Source organism: Taudactylus pleione, unplaced genomic scaffold (genome assembly GCF_031769625.1).
Source record: "Taudactylus pleione unplaced genomic scaffold, aTauple2 ptg000267l, whole genome shotgun sequence".
Taxonomy (NCBI): Eukaryota; Metazoa; Chordata; class Amphibia; order Anura; family Myobatrachidae; genus Taudactylus; species Taudactylus pleione.
This window is the reverse complement of record NW_028284669.1, coordinates 3,598,789-3,616,245: the sequence shown is the minus strand read 5'-3', so window position 1 is coordinate 3,616,245 and position 17,457 is coordinate 3,598,789. Positions and strand designations below refer to the sequence as shown.

Genomic DNA, 17,457 nt, shown 5'->3' with positions numbered 1-17,457 from the left:
TGACCCCATTATATTATTGCACCGTGTTACACAACGCTCTTACACCTCGTGTATTGTCAGGGGACGGCTATGTGAGAAGGTTCTCTCCTAACCACTCTGATAGTTACGGGAAGCCATCGTTTGGCCAGTGCAGGGTATGGTTATATTTCTGGTTCCTCAGTGTATAATGTGGGGCTCAGTCTGAGAAGCTGGGACCAGCCCTGGTCAGGAGAGGACACTATAGTGACAGGCCAGTAGCGACATGAGAATTATTATAAGCGCTAGGTATCAGATGTGTGGCCAGCATTAGTCGGGTGACTACACACAGACAATCACAACTTACTGACCTTTCATTTACTTCTCTCTCTCTCTCTATTGGGGGTTATTAATATAAAGCGCTTAATTTTCACGAGCACATTATTCTCCCAAATATGATTTCTAGTTACATTCATCAATGTGGGCGAGGTTATAGAGATGCCAACACATGGGCTGTAGACTGGTAAGGTAGTAGGTGGCATAGCTGGCATGGAAGGAAGAACTATGAAGGAGACTAGGAAAATCACATTACCAGTCTTTCTGGGTGATGACATAAAGATCAGGCTGTGTGCGTGTGGCGCGTGCGTTGGACCTGAAGACGCTGGGGCTTGGTTGGCGTTAGGCTTGGAATGAGCGCACTACTCCGTAACATCGGCGGGTATAGCGATAACTGAACATACGCTGGATCTGTGACCTTTTTGCTGCGTTAGGTTAATTGCTCCTCATCTGAGTGAAGTCTTCCTAAAATTTACTCCATGTATAGATTCTTACAGAGATAAACCTGTAATAAAATGTCACAGCTCAGATTATCTCTGATAACGTAAACCATCAGTGTCAAGGTTGATTGGAGAGGAGATAAAATTTAAACAGAAACATCAACAGGAAGCCATTGTATTTACTGCATTGTGTGACTACACCTCATCTCTATAGCGTATAATTACCGCTGCTGGTTCCTGTGCATCACTAACAAGCACGGAATGTCCTATAGAGCCCTATAGGTCTCCCGGGAGGTCATCTAAGGTCTCCTCTTCCAAAATTGCCATGTGCTACTAATCTTGGATTTAGGAGATTCACTATATATTTATTTTTGTCCTGAAGCTTTTCCCTGCGGCAGACAGTGCGCGTTTCCATCAGGGTACGTGTTACGTCTTTTCTTTAGGTTAGATTGTAAGATTGGAAACGTAGATTTAAACAATTATCTTTTTTATTCTATCTGTAAAGTAATCAATAATGAAGCAGAAGGATCTGTATGTTTATAGGAGATGTTCCCCTTTTATTTCATTCTGTTTATTCTCCACTTATATCCCTGCCCACGCCGACTTTATTATAGAGATTCAGGTCCTGATTTACAGCCGCACACAATGCCGATGTTCCCATACAGGTCCTGATTTACAGCCGCACACAATGCCGATGTTCCCATACAGGTCCTGATTTACAGCCGCACACAATGCCGATGTTCCCATACAGGGGGATGCAATCGGGAAACCGGCCGACATGATCCCGACAGCCGGCTTCCGGAGTGCTTTATCCCGGCGTGGGTTAAATGACAGGCGTCTATATCTAGACACCTGTCATTTTCCCAACGCCGGGAGCCAGGCGTCTGGCATCCCGATTGAAGGGATGCTGGGGGCGTCGCGAGCGGTCAGCCGCGCGGTGGGGGGAGGGTTAGATTTAGCGCACCCCCTCAGGAGGGTTAGGGTTAGGCTAGGGGGAGGGAGGGTTAGCGTTAGGCACCCCCCCGGGGGACGGTTAGGGTTAGGCACCCCCCCCCCCCCCGGGGGACTGAGGTTTAGGCAGCGGGGAAGGGGGGGGTTAGGCACTTACAGGGGGGATTAGGGTTAGGGCCTTGGGGGGGAGGTTAGGGTTAGGTGCCCCTAAGGAGGGTTAGGGGGCTTAAGTTAGGTTAGTTATTACTTACCTGAGGACGATCGGGATTTCCAGGGCTGCCGCTGCCGGGATCTGTTCATCTGCCAGGCTGCCGCTGCCGGGAATCGAACCAGGGCCTGATTCCGATCCGTACGCTAACTGCACGCAATGCCGATGTTTCCATACAGGGCAACAACTGCTCGCACCTCTGAGTCCGTCTTTTACAATTTCTGGGAATGTTAATCCCAACAAAGGCCAATGAAGGCGGCACAGGGGGCTTGAAGGTGGCCTTAGGGTGTATCAGCTGCTTATTCCTGCTCCTTGTAGCCATTAACACTTCTCCTTGTAAAAAAAGCTTCTCTGTCATTTTTAAATCCATCCAGTGAAGCCGCCATTAATTCCCCCAAACATAATCTCAGCCATAAAAATGCCCCAAAACAATTTCTGCAGCCTATCTCAGCACGCCATACATGCCCCTTATACCGTCCTCGTGCCATTCAGACTTACCCCCTTGCTCCAAAATCTCTGTCCCCCCCGACACACACACACACACACACACACACACACACACGTACATGAACACACATGCACACACAAGCATGCACACGTACATGGACACACACACACACACTTGATCTGAAATGCCCCCACATTTCCAAAAATCACCATGTGCCACAAAATGTTCCATATTGCCAAACACAAAGCAATCAGTCCAGGGACGGCAGAGGAGTGAGGGGAGACCAGATGTTGCAGGCTGCACACTACCATAAGTACTGAGGGTTCTCTCTGCATTGCGCAGAGTCGGTCATGTGATGCTCCCGTCACACTGATGGGGGCTGCCAGAAAAGAGATACATGAGACTGATCTGAGGAACAGCAGGTTCAGGCGTCTGTACATGTTACCGTGATCTCTAGTACGTAATACGCAGTTTTCATGTTACATTTCCTTGTTCACCAGATTGTACAGATTCCGTTCTGTGGAGAAATTGACTGTGAAGACTGGATCAAGAAGACCACGGCTAAGTATGTGCATCTGGTACATTGTTACTGTTATTTATTCACTTTACTAGGTTTAACATGGATGCAAATATTACAGAGGAGCTATATAATAAGTGGTCAGACAGGGCAATGACGAAGATGCCAGAAAACTGATCCTCATTGTAATAAGCAGAAGTAGGAGCAGTAATACCTGCCCTCTACAAAGCTGCAAACTCTGCTATCCTGCTATGTAGGCATACAGGGATGGCAACAGAGATCGCAGGAGCGCAGAACCAAGGGAGCTTGTCCAGTGGTCATAACTACCACCATGAAAAGGACAGCAGCGAAAGTACTATAAAGCCACACCACGTTACTGCAATAAGTGCCCTGATCCTCCATACTAGTACTATAAAGCCACACCACCTTACTGCAATAAGTGCCCTGATCCTCCATACTAGTACTATAAAGCCACACCACATTACTGCAATAGGGGTGCGGATCCTCCATACTAGTACTATAAAGCCACACCACGTTACTGCAATAGGGGTGCTGATCCTCCATACTAGTACTATAAAGCCACACCACGTTACTGCAATAAGTGCACTGATCCTCCATACTAGTACTATAAAGCCACACCACCTTACTGCAATAGGGGTGCTGATCCTCCATACTAGTACTATAAAGCCACACCACGTTACTGCAATACGTGCCCTGATCCTCCATACTAGTACTATAAAGCCACACCACGTTACTGCAATACGTGCCCTGATCCTCCATACTAGTACTATAAAGCCACACCACGTTACTGCAATAAGTGCACTGATCCTCCATACTAGTACTATAAAGCCACACCACGTTACTGCAATACGTGCCCTGATCCTCCATACTAGTACTATAAAGCCACACCACGTTACTGCAATAAGTGCACTGATCCTCCATACTAGTACTATAAAGCCACACCACGTTACTGCAATAAGTGCACTGATCCTCCATACTAGTACTATAAAGCCACACCACGTTACTGCAATAAGTGCACTGATCCTCCATACTAGTACTATAAAGCCACACCACGTTACTGCAATAAGTGCGCTGATCCTCCATACTAGTACTATAAAGCCACACCACGTTACTGCAATAGGTGCGCTGATCCTCCCTACTAGTACTATAAAGCCACACCACGTTACTGCAATAGGGGCGATGATCCTCCCTACTAGTACTATAAAGCCACACCACGTTACTGCAATATGTGCCCTGATCCTCCATACTAGTACTATAAAGCCACACCACGTTACTGCAATACGTGCCCTGATCCTCCATACTAGTACTATAAAGCCACACCACCTTACTGCAATAGGGGTGCTGATCCTCCATACTAGTACTATAAAGCCACACCACGTTACTGCAATACGTGCCCTGATCCTCCATACTAGTACTATAAAGCCACACCACGTTACTGCAATACGTGCGCTGATCCTCCCTACTAGTACTATAAAGCCACACCACGTTACTGCAATAGGGGCGCTGATCCTCCCTACTAGTACTATAAAGCCACACTACGTTACTGCAATAGGGGCGATGATCCTCCATACTAGTACTATAAAGCCACACCACGTTACTGCAATAGGTGCACTGATCCTCCATACTAGTTCTATAAAGCCACACCACGTTACTGCAATAGGTGCGATGATCCTCCATACTGGTACTATAAAGCCACACCACGTTACTGCAATAGGGGCGCTGATCCTCCATACTAGTACTATAAAGCCACACCACGTTACTGCAATAGGGGCGCTGATCCTCCATACTAGTACTATAAAGCCACACCACCTTACTGCAATAGGGGCGCTGATCCTCCATACTAGTACTATAAAGCCACACCACGTTACTGCAATAGGGGCGCTGATCCTCCATACTAGTACTATAAAGCCACACCACGCTACTGCAGTAGGTGCGCTGATCCTCCATACTAGTACTATAAAGCCACACCACGTTATTGCAATAAGTGCTCTGATCCTCCATGCTAGTACTATAAAGCCACACCACGTTACTGCAATAAGTGCTCTGATCCTCCATGCTAGTACCACGTTACTACAATAGGGGCGCTGATCCTCCCTACTAGTACTATAAAGCCACACCACGTTACTGCAATAGGGGCGCTGATCCTCCATACTAGTACTATAAAGCCACACCACGTTACTGCAATAGGGGCGCTAATCCTCCATACTAGTACTATAAAGCCACACCACGTTACTGTAATAGGTACGCTGACCCCTCCATACTAGTACTATAAAGCCACACCACGTTACAGCAATAGGTGCGCTGATCTTCCATACTATAGTGTTCGATAGATGGTCAGGGAGCATAGGATGTGAAGACTCTTCCAGAATGACATCCTGCTCCATAGTATTTCTGACTGATTCCATCCGTTAGGGCGAATGTTCATCCCTTACATATAAATGTGTCCACTAGTAGGGCAAGCAAAGGAAATCTGAAGCACTATGGCAGGCCTGGTCAACCTATGGCTCTCCAGCTATTGTGAAACTGCAAGTGATTGGTGGGAGGGTATGCTGGGACTTGTAGTCTCACAACAGCTGGAGAGTCACGTTTTCCAGGCCTGCACTACGGGATGTAGAGGGGATATGATGCAAGAGAAATGCATAATCTCTACCTCTCTTTCCTCCTGTATGTTATTCTATATAATATAGAACTATCTACACAAGGTAATCGTACAGCATCAGAGACACTGTACACAAGGTAATCGCACAGCATCAGAGACACTGTACACAAGGTAATCGCACAGCATCAGAGACACTGTACACAGGGTAATCGCACAGCATCAGAGACACTGTACACAAGGTAATCGCACAGCATCAGCTACTGTACACAAGGTAATCGCACAGCATCAGCTACTGTACACAAGGTAATCGCACAGCATCAGCTACTGTACACAAGGTAATCGCACAGCATCAGCTACTGTACACAAGGTAATCGTACAGCATCAGAGACACTGTACACAAGGTAATCGCACAGCATCAGAGACACTGTACACAAGGTAATCGCACAGCATCAGAGACACTGTACACAAGGTAATCGCACAGCATCAGAGACACTGTACACAAGGTAATCGCACAGCATCAGAGACACTGTACACAGGGTAATCGCACAGCATCAGAGACACTGTACACAAGGTAATCAGACAGCATCAGAGACACTGTACACAAGGTAATCGCACAGCATCAGCTACTGTACACAAGGTAATCGCACAGCATCAGAGACACTGTACACAAGGTAATCGCACAGCATCAGAGACACTGTACACAAGGTAATCGTACAGCATCAGAGACACTGTACACAAGGTAATCGCACAGCATCAGAGACACTGTACACAAGGTAATCGCACTGCATCAGAGACACTGTACACAAGGTAATCGTACAGCATCAGAGACACTGTACACAAGGTAATCGTACAGCATCAGAGACACTGTACACAACGTAATCGTACAGCATCAGAGACACTGTACACAACGTAATCGTACAGCATCAGAGACACTGTACACAAGGTAATCGCACAGCATCAGAGACACTGTACACAAGGTAATCGTACAGCATCAGAAACACTGTACACAAGGTAATCGCACAACATCAGAGACACTGTACACAAGGTAATCGTACAGCATCAGAGACACTGTACACAAGGTAATCAGACAGCAGCAGAGACACTGTACACAAGGTAATCGCACAGCATCAGAGACACTGTACACAAGGTAATCGTACAGCATCAGAGACACTGTACACAACGTAATCGCACAGCATCAGAGACACTGTACACAACGTAATCGTACAGCATCAGAGACACTGTACACAAGGTAATCGTACAGCATCAGAGACTCTGTACACAAGGTAATCGCACAGCATCAGAGACACTGTACACAACGTAATCAGACAGCATCAGAGACACTGTACACAAGGTAATCGCACAGCATCAGCTACTGTACACAAGGTAATCAGACAGCATCAGAGACACTGTACACAAGGTAATCGCACAGCATCAGCTACTGTACACAAGGTAATCGCACAGCATCAGAGACACTGTACACAAGGTAATCGCACAGCATCAGCTACTGTACACAAGGTAATCGCACAGCATCAGCTACTGTACACAAGGTAATCATACAGCATCAGAGGTACTGTACACAAGGTAATCGCACAGCATCAGAGACACTGTACACAAGGTAATCGCACAGCATCAGAGACACTGTACACAAGGTAATCGCACAGCATCAGCTACTGTACACAAGGTAATCGCACAGCATCAGCTACTGTACACAAGGTAATCGCACAGCATCAGCTACTGTACACAAGGTAATCGCACAGCATCAGAGACACTGTACACAAGGTAATCAGACAGCATCAGAGACACTGTACACAAGGTAATCGCACAGCATCAGCTACTGTACACAAGGTAATCGCACAGCAGCAGAGACACTGTACACAAGGTAATCGCACAGCATCAGCTACTGTACACAAGGTAATCATACAGCATCAGAGACACTGTACACAACGTAATCGTACAGCATCAGAGACACTGTACACAAGGTAATCGTACAGCATCAGAGACACTGTACACAAGGTAATCAGACAGCAGCAGAGACACTGTACACAAGGTAATCGCACAGCATCAGAGACACTGTACACAAGGTAATCGCACAGCATCAGAGACACTGTACACAACGTAATCGCACAGCATCAGAGACACTGTACACAAGGTAATCGTACAGCATCAGAGACACTGTACACAAGGTAATCGCACAGCATCAGAGACACTGTACACAAGGTAATCGCACAGCATCAGAGACACTGTACACAAGGTAATCGTACAGCATCAGAGACACTGTACACAAGGTAATCGCACATCAGAGACACTGTACACAAGGTAATCGTACAGCATCAGAGACACTGTACACAAGGTAATCGCACAGCATCAGAAACACTGTACACAAGGTAATCGCACAACATCAGCTACTGTACACAAGGTAATCGTACAGCATCAGAGACACTGTACACAAGGTAATCGTACAGCATCAGAGACACTGTACACAAGGTAATCGCACAGCATCAGAGACACTGTACACAAGGTAATCGCACAGCATCAGAGACACTGTACACAAGGTAATCGCACAGCATCAGAGACACTGTACACAAGGTAATCGCACAGCATCAGAGACACTGTACACAAGGTAATCGTACAGCATCAGAGACACTGTACACAAGGTAATCGTACAGCATCAGAGACACTGTACACAAGGTAATCGCACAGCATCAGAGACACTGTACACAAGGTAATCGCACAACATCAGCTACTGTACACAAGGTAATCGTACAGCATCAGAGACACTGTACACAGGGTAATCGCACAACATCAGCTACTGTACACAACGTAATCGTACAGCATCAGAGACACTGTACACAAGGTAATCGCACAACATCAGAGACACTGTACACAAGGTAATCGTACAGCATCAGAGACACTGTACACAAGGTAATCGCACAGCATCAGAGACACTGTACACAAGGTAATCGCACAGCATCAGAGACACTGTACACAGGGTAATCGCACAACATCAGCTACTGTACACAACGTAATCGTACAGCATCAGAGACACTGTACACAAGGTAATCGCACAACATCAGAGACACTGTACACAAGGTAATCGCACAGCATCAGAGACACTGTACACAAGGTAATCGTACAGCATCAGAGACACTGTACACAAGGTAATCGTACAGCATCAGAGACACTGTACACAACGTAATCGCACAGCATCAGAGACACTGTACACAAGGTAATCGCACAGCATCAGAGACACTGTACACAAGGTAATCGTACAGCATCAGAGACACTGTACACAAGGTAATCGTACAGCATCAGAGACACTGTACACAAGGTAATCGTACAGCATCAGAGACACTGTACACAAGGTAATCATACAGTATCAGAGACACTGTACACAACGTAATCGTACAGCATCAGAGACACTGTACACAAGGTAATCGTACAGCATCAGAGACACTGTACACAAGGTAATCAGACAGCAGCAGAGACACTGTACACAAGGTAATCGTACAGCATCAGAGACACTGTACACAAGGTAATCGTACAGCATCAGAGACACTGTACACAAGGTAATCGCACAACATCAGAGACACTGTACACAACGTAATCGTACAGCATCAGAGACACTGTACACAAGGTAATCGCACAGCATCAGCTACTGTACACAAGGTAATCGTACAGCATCAGAGACACTGTACACAAGGTAATCGCACAGCATCAGAGACACTGTACACAAGGTAATCGCACAGCATCAGAGACACTGTACACAGGGTAATCGCACAACATCAGCTACTGTACACAACGTAATCGTACAGCATCAGAGACACTGTACACAAGGTAATCGCACAACATCAGAGACACTGTACACAAGGTAATCGCACAGCATCAGCTACTGTACACAAGGTAATCATACAGCATCAGAGACACTGTACACAAGGTAATCGCACAGCATCAGAGACACTGTACACAAGGTAATCGCACAGCATCAGAGACACTGTACACAAGGTAATCGCACAGCATCAGAGACACTGTACACAAGGTAATCGTACAGCATCAGAGACACTGTACACAAGGTAATCGTACAGCATCAGAGACACTGTACACAAGGTAATCATACAGCATCAGAGACACTGTACACAACGTAATCGTACAGCATCAGAGACACTGTACACAAGGTAATCGTACAGCATCAGAGACACTGTACACAAGGTAATCAGACAGCAGCAGAGACACTGTACACAAGGTAATCGTACAGCATCAGAGACACTGTACACAAGGTAATCGCACAACATCAGAGACACTGTACACAAGGTAATCGCACAGCATCAGAGACACTGTACACAAGGTAATCGTACAGCATCAGAGACACTGTACACAAGGTAATCGTACAGCATCAGAGACACTGTACACAAGGTAATCGCACAGCATCAGAGACACTGTACACAAGGTAATCGCACAACATCAGCTACTGTACACAAGGTAATCGTACAGCATCAGAGACACTGTACACAGGGTAATCGCACAACATCAGCTACTGTACACAACGTAATCGTACAGCATCAGAGACACTGTACACAAGGTAATCGCACAACATCAGAGACACTGTACACAAGGTAATCGTACAGCATCAGAGACACTGTACACAAGGTAATCGCACAGCATCAGAGACACTGTACACAAGGTAATCGCACAGCATCAGAGACACTGTACACAGGGTAATCGCACAACATCAGCTACTGTACACAACGTAATCGTACAGCATCAGAGACACTGTACACAAGGTAATCGCACAACATCAGAGACACTGTACACAAGGTAATCGCACAGCATCAGAGACACTGTACACAAGGTAATCGTACAGCATCAGAGACACTGTACACAAGGTAATCGTACAGCATCAGAGACACTGTACACAACGTAATCGCACAGCATCAGAGACACTGTACACAAGGTAATCGCACAGCATCAGAGACACTGTACACAAGGTAATCGTACAGCATCAGAGACACTGTACACAAGGTAATCGTACAGCATCAGAGACACTGTACACAAGGTAATCGTACAGTATCAGAGACACTGTACACAACGTAATCGTACAGCATCAGAGACACTGTACACAAGGTAATCGTACAGCATCAGAGACACTGTACACAAGGTAATCAGACAGCAGCAGAGACACTGTACACAAGGTAATCGTACAGCATCAGAGACACTGTACACAAGGTAATCGTACAGCATCAGAGACACTGTACACAAGGTAATCGCACAACATCAGAGACACTGTACACAACGTAATCGTACAGCATCAGAGACACTGTACACAAGGTAATCGCACAGCATCAGCTACTGTACACAAGGTAATCGTACAGCATCAGAGACACTGTACACAAGGTAATCGCACAGCATCAGAGACACTGTACACAAGGTAATCGCACAGCATCAGAGACACTGTACACAGGGTAATCGCACAACATCAGCTACTGTACACAACGTAATCGTACAGCATCAGAGACACTGTACACAAGGTAATCGCACAGCATCAGAGACACTGTACACAAGGTAATCGTACAGCATCAGAGACACTGTACACAAGGTAATCGCACAGCATCAGAGACACTGTACACAAGGTAATCAGACAGCAGCAGAGACACTGTACACAAGGTAATCGCACAGCATCAGAGACACTGTACACAAGGTAATCGCACAGCATCAGAGACACTGTACACAAGGTAATCGTACAGCATCAGAGACACTGTACACAAGGTAATCGTACAGCATCAGAGACACTGTACACAAGGTAATCGCACATCAGAGACACTGTACACAAGGTAATCGTACAGCATCAGAGACACTGTACACAAGGTAATCGCACAGCATCAGAAACACTGTACACAAGGTAATCGCACAACATCAGCTACTGTACACAAGGTAATCGTACAGCATCAGAGACACTGTACACAAGGTAATCGTACAGCATCAGAGACACTGTACACAAGGTAATCGCACAGCATCAGAGACACTGTACACAAGGTAATCGCACAGCATCAGAGACACTGTACACAAGGTAATCGCACAGCATCAGAGACACTGTACACAAGGTAATCGCACAGCATCAGAGACACTGTACACAAGGTAATCGTACAGCATCAGAGACACTGTACACAAGGTAATCGTACAGCATCAGAGACACTGTACACAAGGTAATCGCACAGCATCAGAGACACTGTACACAAGGTAATCGCACAACATCAGCTACTGTACACAAGGTAATCGTACAGCATCAGAGACACTGTACACAGGGTAATCGCACAACATCAGCTACTGTACACAACGTAATCGTACAGCATCAGAGACACTGTACACAAGGTAATCGCACAACATCAGAGACACTGTACACAAGGTAATCGTACAGCATCAGAGACACTGTACACAAGGTAATCGCACAGCATCAGAGACACTGTACACAAGGTAATCGCACAGCATCAGAGACACTGTACACAGGGTAATCGCACAACATCAGCTACTGTACACAACGTAATCGTACAGCATCAGAGACACTGTACACAAGGTAATCGCACAACATCAGAGACACTGTACACAAGGTAATCGCACAGCATCAGAGACACTGTACACAAGGTAATCGTACAGCATCAGAGACACTGTACACAAGGTAATCGTACAGCATCAGAGACACTGTACACAACGTAATCGCACAGCATCAGAGACACTGTACACAAGGTAATCGCACAGCATCAGAGACACTGTACACAAGGTAATCGTACAGCATCAGAGACACTGTACACAAGGTAATCGTACAGCATCAGAGACACTGTACACAAGGTAATCGTACAGCATCAGAGACACTGTACACAAGGTAATCATACAGTATCAGAGACACTGTACACAACGTAATCGTACAGCATCAGAGACACTGTACACAAGGTAATCGTACAGCATCAGAGACACTGTACACAAGGTAATCAGACAGCAGCAGAGACACTGTACACAAGGTAATCGTACAGCATCAGAGACACTGTACACAAGGTAATCGTACAGCATCAGAGACACTGTACACAAGGTAATCGCACAACATCAGAGACACTGTACACAACGTAATCGTACAGCATCAGAGACACTGTACACAAGGTAATCGCACAGCATCAGCTACTGTACACAAGGTAATCGTACAGCATCAGAGACACTGTACACAAGGTAATCGCACAGCATCAGAGACACTGTACACAAGGTAATCGCACAGCATCAGAGACACTGTACACAGGGTAATCGCACAACATCAGCTACTGTACACAACGTAATCGTACAGCATCAGAGACACTGTACACAAGGTAATCGCACAACATCAGAGACACTGTACACAAGGTAATCGCACAGCATCAGCTACTGTACACAAGGTAATCATACAGCATCAGAGACACTGTACACAAGGTAATCGCACAGCATCAGAGACACTGTACACAAGGTAATCGCACAGCATCAGAGACACTGTACACAAGGTAATCGCACAGCATCAGAGACACTGTACACAAGGTAATCGTACAGCATCAGAGACACTGTACACAAGGTAATCGTACAGCATCAGAGACACTGTACACAAGGTAATCATACAGCATCAGAGACACTGTACACAAGGTAATCGTACAGCATCAGAGACACTGTACACAAGGTAATCGTACAGCATCAGAGACACTGTACACAAGGTAATCAGACAGCAGCAGAGACACTGTACACAAGGTAATCGTACAGCATCAGAGACACTGTACACAAGGTAATCGCACAACATCAGAGACACTGTACACAAGGTAATCGCACAGCATCAGAGACACTGTACACAAGGTAATCGTACAGCATCAGAGACACTGTACACAAGGTAATCGTACAGCATCAGAGACACTGTACACAAGGTAATCGCACAGCATCAGAGACACTGTACACAAGGTAATCGCACAACATCAGCTACTGTACACAAGGTAATCGTACAGCATCAGAGACACTGTACACAGGGTAATCGCACAACATCAGCTACTGTACACAACGTAATCGTACAGCATCAGAGACACTGTACACAAGGTAATCGCACAACATCAGAGACACTGTACACAAGGTAATCGTACAGCATCAGAGACACTGTACACAAGGTAATCGCACAGCATCAGAGACACTGTACACAAGGTAATCGCACAGCATCAGAGACACTGTACACAGGGTAATCGCACAACATCAGCTACTGTACACAACGTAATCGTACAGCATCAGAGACACTGTACACAAGGTAATCGCACAACATCAGAGACACTGTACACAAGGTAATCGCACAGCATCAGAGACACTGTACACAAGGTAATCGTACAGCATCAGAGACACTGTACACAAGGTAATCGTACAGCATCAGAGACACTGTACACAAGGTAATCGCACAGCATCAGAGACACTGTACACAAGGTAATCGCACAGCATCAGAGACACTGTACACAAGGTAATCGTACAGCATCAGAGACACTGTACACAAGGTAATCGTACAGCATCAGAGACACTGTACACAAGGTAATCGTACAGTATCAGAGACACTGTACACAACGTAATCGTACAGCATCAGAGACACTGTACACAAGGTAATCGTACAGCATCAGAGACACTGTACACAAGGTAATCAGACAGCAGCAGAGACACTGTACACAAGGTAATCGTACAGCATCAGAGACACTGTACACAAGGTAATCGTACAGCATCAGAGACACTGTACACAAGGTAATCGCACAACATCAGAGACACTGTACACAACGTAATCGTACAGCATCAGAGACACTGTACACAAGGTAATCGCACAGCATCAGCTACTGTACACAAGGTAATCGTACAGCATCAGAGACACTGTACACAAGGTAATCGCACAGCATCAGAGACACTGTACACAAGGTAATCGCACAGCATCAGAGACACTGTACACAGGGTAATCGCACAACATCAGCTACTGTACACAACGTAATCGTACAGCATCAGAGACACTGTACACAAGGTAATCGCACAACATCAGAGACACTGTACACAAGGTAATCGCACAGCATCAGAGACACTGTACACAAGGTAATCGTACAGCATCAGAGACACTGTACACAAGGTAATCGTACAGCATCAGAGACACTGTACACAAGGTAATCGCACAGCATCAGAGACACTGTACACAAGGTAATCGCACAGCATCAGAGACACTGTACACAAGGTAATCGTACAGCATCAGAGACACTGTACACAAGGTAATCGTACAGCATCAGAGACACTGTACACAAGGTAATCGTACAGTATCAGAGACACTGTACACAACGTAATCGTACAGCATCAGAGACACTGTACACAAGGTAATCGTACAGCATCAGAGACACTGTACACAAGGTAATCAGACAGCAGCAGAGACACTGTACACAAGGTAATCGTACAGCATCAGAGACACTGTACACAAGGTAATCGTACAGCATCAGAGACACTGTACACAAGGTAATCGCACAACATCAGAGACACTGTACACAACGTAATCGTACAGCATCAGAGACACTGTACACAAGGTAATCGCACAGCATCAGCTACTGTACACAAGGTAATCGTACAGCATCAGAGACACTGTACACAAGGTAATCGCACAGCATCAGAGACACTGTACACAAGGTAATCGCACAGCATCAGAGACACTGTACACAGGGTAATCGCACAACATCAGCTACTGTACACAACGTAATCGTACAGCATCAGAGACACTGTACACAAGGTAATCGCACAACATCAGAGACACTGAACAGCCTTAACCACTTAACGGAATCATTGTTTTCGTCAAAACCACTGCACAAAAATTGGCGGTTTTTATTTTTTTAAATTAAGTTTCAAGAGTATTTTTAAAAACCTATTTAAATATTTTTATTTTATTTCAAAAAAATAAACCTAGGGCTGTTATGCACCCCCCCAACCCCTGTGTCCATCAAAAATAGCCCCCCAGTGTAAAAAAAGAAATCCCCAGCAAAATGAACACCCACCCCTCTAGTGGTAATATGTCCTTGTGGCAGAGCCCCCACCCGCACCCCAGGGACAATGGATCCCCAATTTAGTTCCCTCTCCCCATGTGTCAGTATATATGTAAAAATGTTTGAATATTTATCACGCCCCCCTAATGCCAATTGATGCCCTCTTGTGCCTAGCCCCGCCCTAAATGACCGTTTATGCCATCTGAGGATAGTGTAAACCAACGTGGCTAAACTCCGAAAAGCAAAGGGGTCAGACCATAATCCTCATTGACAATAACAGGGGTATGACATTTCCGCTTCATTAATAGGCCCCTATGTCTTTACAAATCACGTAATATCAGTTGTAGTACGTGACGATGGGGAGATGTAGTGCCGCCGTTCTCAGAGACCCTGCTAACACATTATGTGGAATCGGATCGCCCCCTCACAAAGAGCACAGGTGGCATGGATAGAGCTAAGGGAGGGAATAGATGGTCCTGCTCCTGAGAGCTTACACTCTACAGTCTAGATAAAACACTCCAGTCCGTTACATCTGGTTACCGGCTGGCTTGGTGACTTCATAAATACGTTGTGTTGTTCTGTACATTATATATGGTGCATTATATATTGTTATTCTTCTCCTGTACGGTTTCCAAAGAGATCTAAATTCTCATTTCTGCCGCCCAACAGAGATGAGGACCTGGAGCCTGGAGCTCCATCAATGGGCGCCAAGAGTCTGTGCATCCCCTTCACGCCTCTGAGAGACCTCCAGCCTGGGGCCAGGTGTGTGTGTGACCGGAACCCCGCTAAGTACTACACCCTGTTTGGCCGCAGCTATTAGCAGCGCAGACGGACACCACGACCCCTTTACTAAGCTCTTTATTTTTATTAAGTATTCTAAACCTCAGAAAAGGAGATTTTAGGAGTCATTCTGTGTGTGGAGGATGCTCGGCTCCTCTGCACACGTATTTTCTGTATACATCCCTGATAATAAAAGCTATGATGAAACTAGATCACCCTGGTCTGTTCCTGTTTACTGGTTTTGGTGCCATAAATATTTCATAATTTTCAATTAATCCTGTTGGCTGTGACTTACTGGGAAGAGCTGGCTGTGACTTACTGGGAAGAGCTGGTTGTGACTTACTGGGAAGAGCTGGTTGTGACTTACTGGGAAGAGCTGGCTGTGACTTACTGGGAAGAGCTGGCTGTGACTTACTGGGAAGAGCTGGCTGTGACTTACTGGGAAGAGCTGGCTGTGACTTACTGGGAAGAGCTGGTTGTGACTTACTGGGAAGAGCTGGCTGTGACTTACTGGGAAGAGCTGGTTGTGACTTACTGGGAAGAGCTGGCTGTGACTTACTGGGAAGAGCTGGCTGTGACTTACTGGGAAGAGCTGGCTGTGACTTACTGGGAAGAGCTGGTTGTGACTTACTGGGAAGAGCTGGTTGTGACTTACTGGGAAGAGCTGATTGTGACTTACACTGGGAAGAGCTGGCTGTGACTTACTGGGAAGAGCTGGCTGTGACTTACTGGGAAGAGCTGGCTGTGACTTACTGGGAAGAGCTGGCTGTGACTTACTGGGAAGAGCTGGCTGTGACTTACTGGGAAGAGCTGGCTGTGACTTACTGGGAAGAGCTGGCTGTGACTTACTGGGAAGAGCTGGCTGTGACTTACTGGGAAGAGCTGGCTGTGACTTACTGGGAAGAGCTGGCTGTGACTTACTGGGAAGAGCTGGCTGTGACTTACTGGGAAGAGCTGGCTGTGACTTACTGGGAAGAGCTGGCTGTGACTTACTGGGAAGAGCTGGCTGTGACTTGCTGGGAAGAGCTGGTTGTGACTTGCTGGGAAGAGCTGGTTGTGACTTGCTGGGAAGAGCTGGCTGTGACTTGCTGGGAAGAGCTGGCTGTGACTTACTGGGAAGAGCTGGTTGTCACTTACTGGGAAGAGCTGGCTGTGACTTACTGGGAAGAGCTGGCTG

At 46.2% G+C, this 17,457-nt stretch overlaps 1 protein-coding gene across 1 annotated transcript in view; it reads left to right on the top strand.

Annotated features, from left to right (window-relative positions):
* LOC148513925 (bifunctional glutamate/proline--tRNA ligase-like) overlaps positions 1–16,492 on the top strand; it is a 168,527-nt gene extending 152,035 nt beyond the window's left edge. The window contains exons 13-14 of the mRNA XM_088481229.1: positions 2,839–2,903; positions 16,170–16,492. Coding sequence (XP_088337355.1) covers positions 2,839–2,903; positions 16,170–16,320 — 216 coding nt within the window. The 3' untranslated portion in view covers positions 16,321–16,492. The remainder of the gene's footprint in view (positions 1–2,838; positions 2,904–16,169) is intronic.
* Positions 16,493–17,457: the final 965 nt, after the last annotated feature.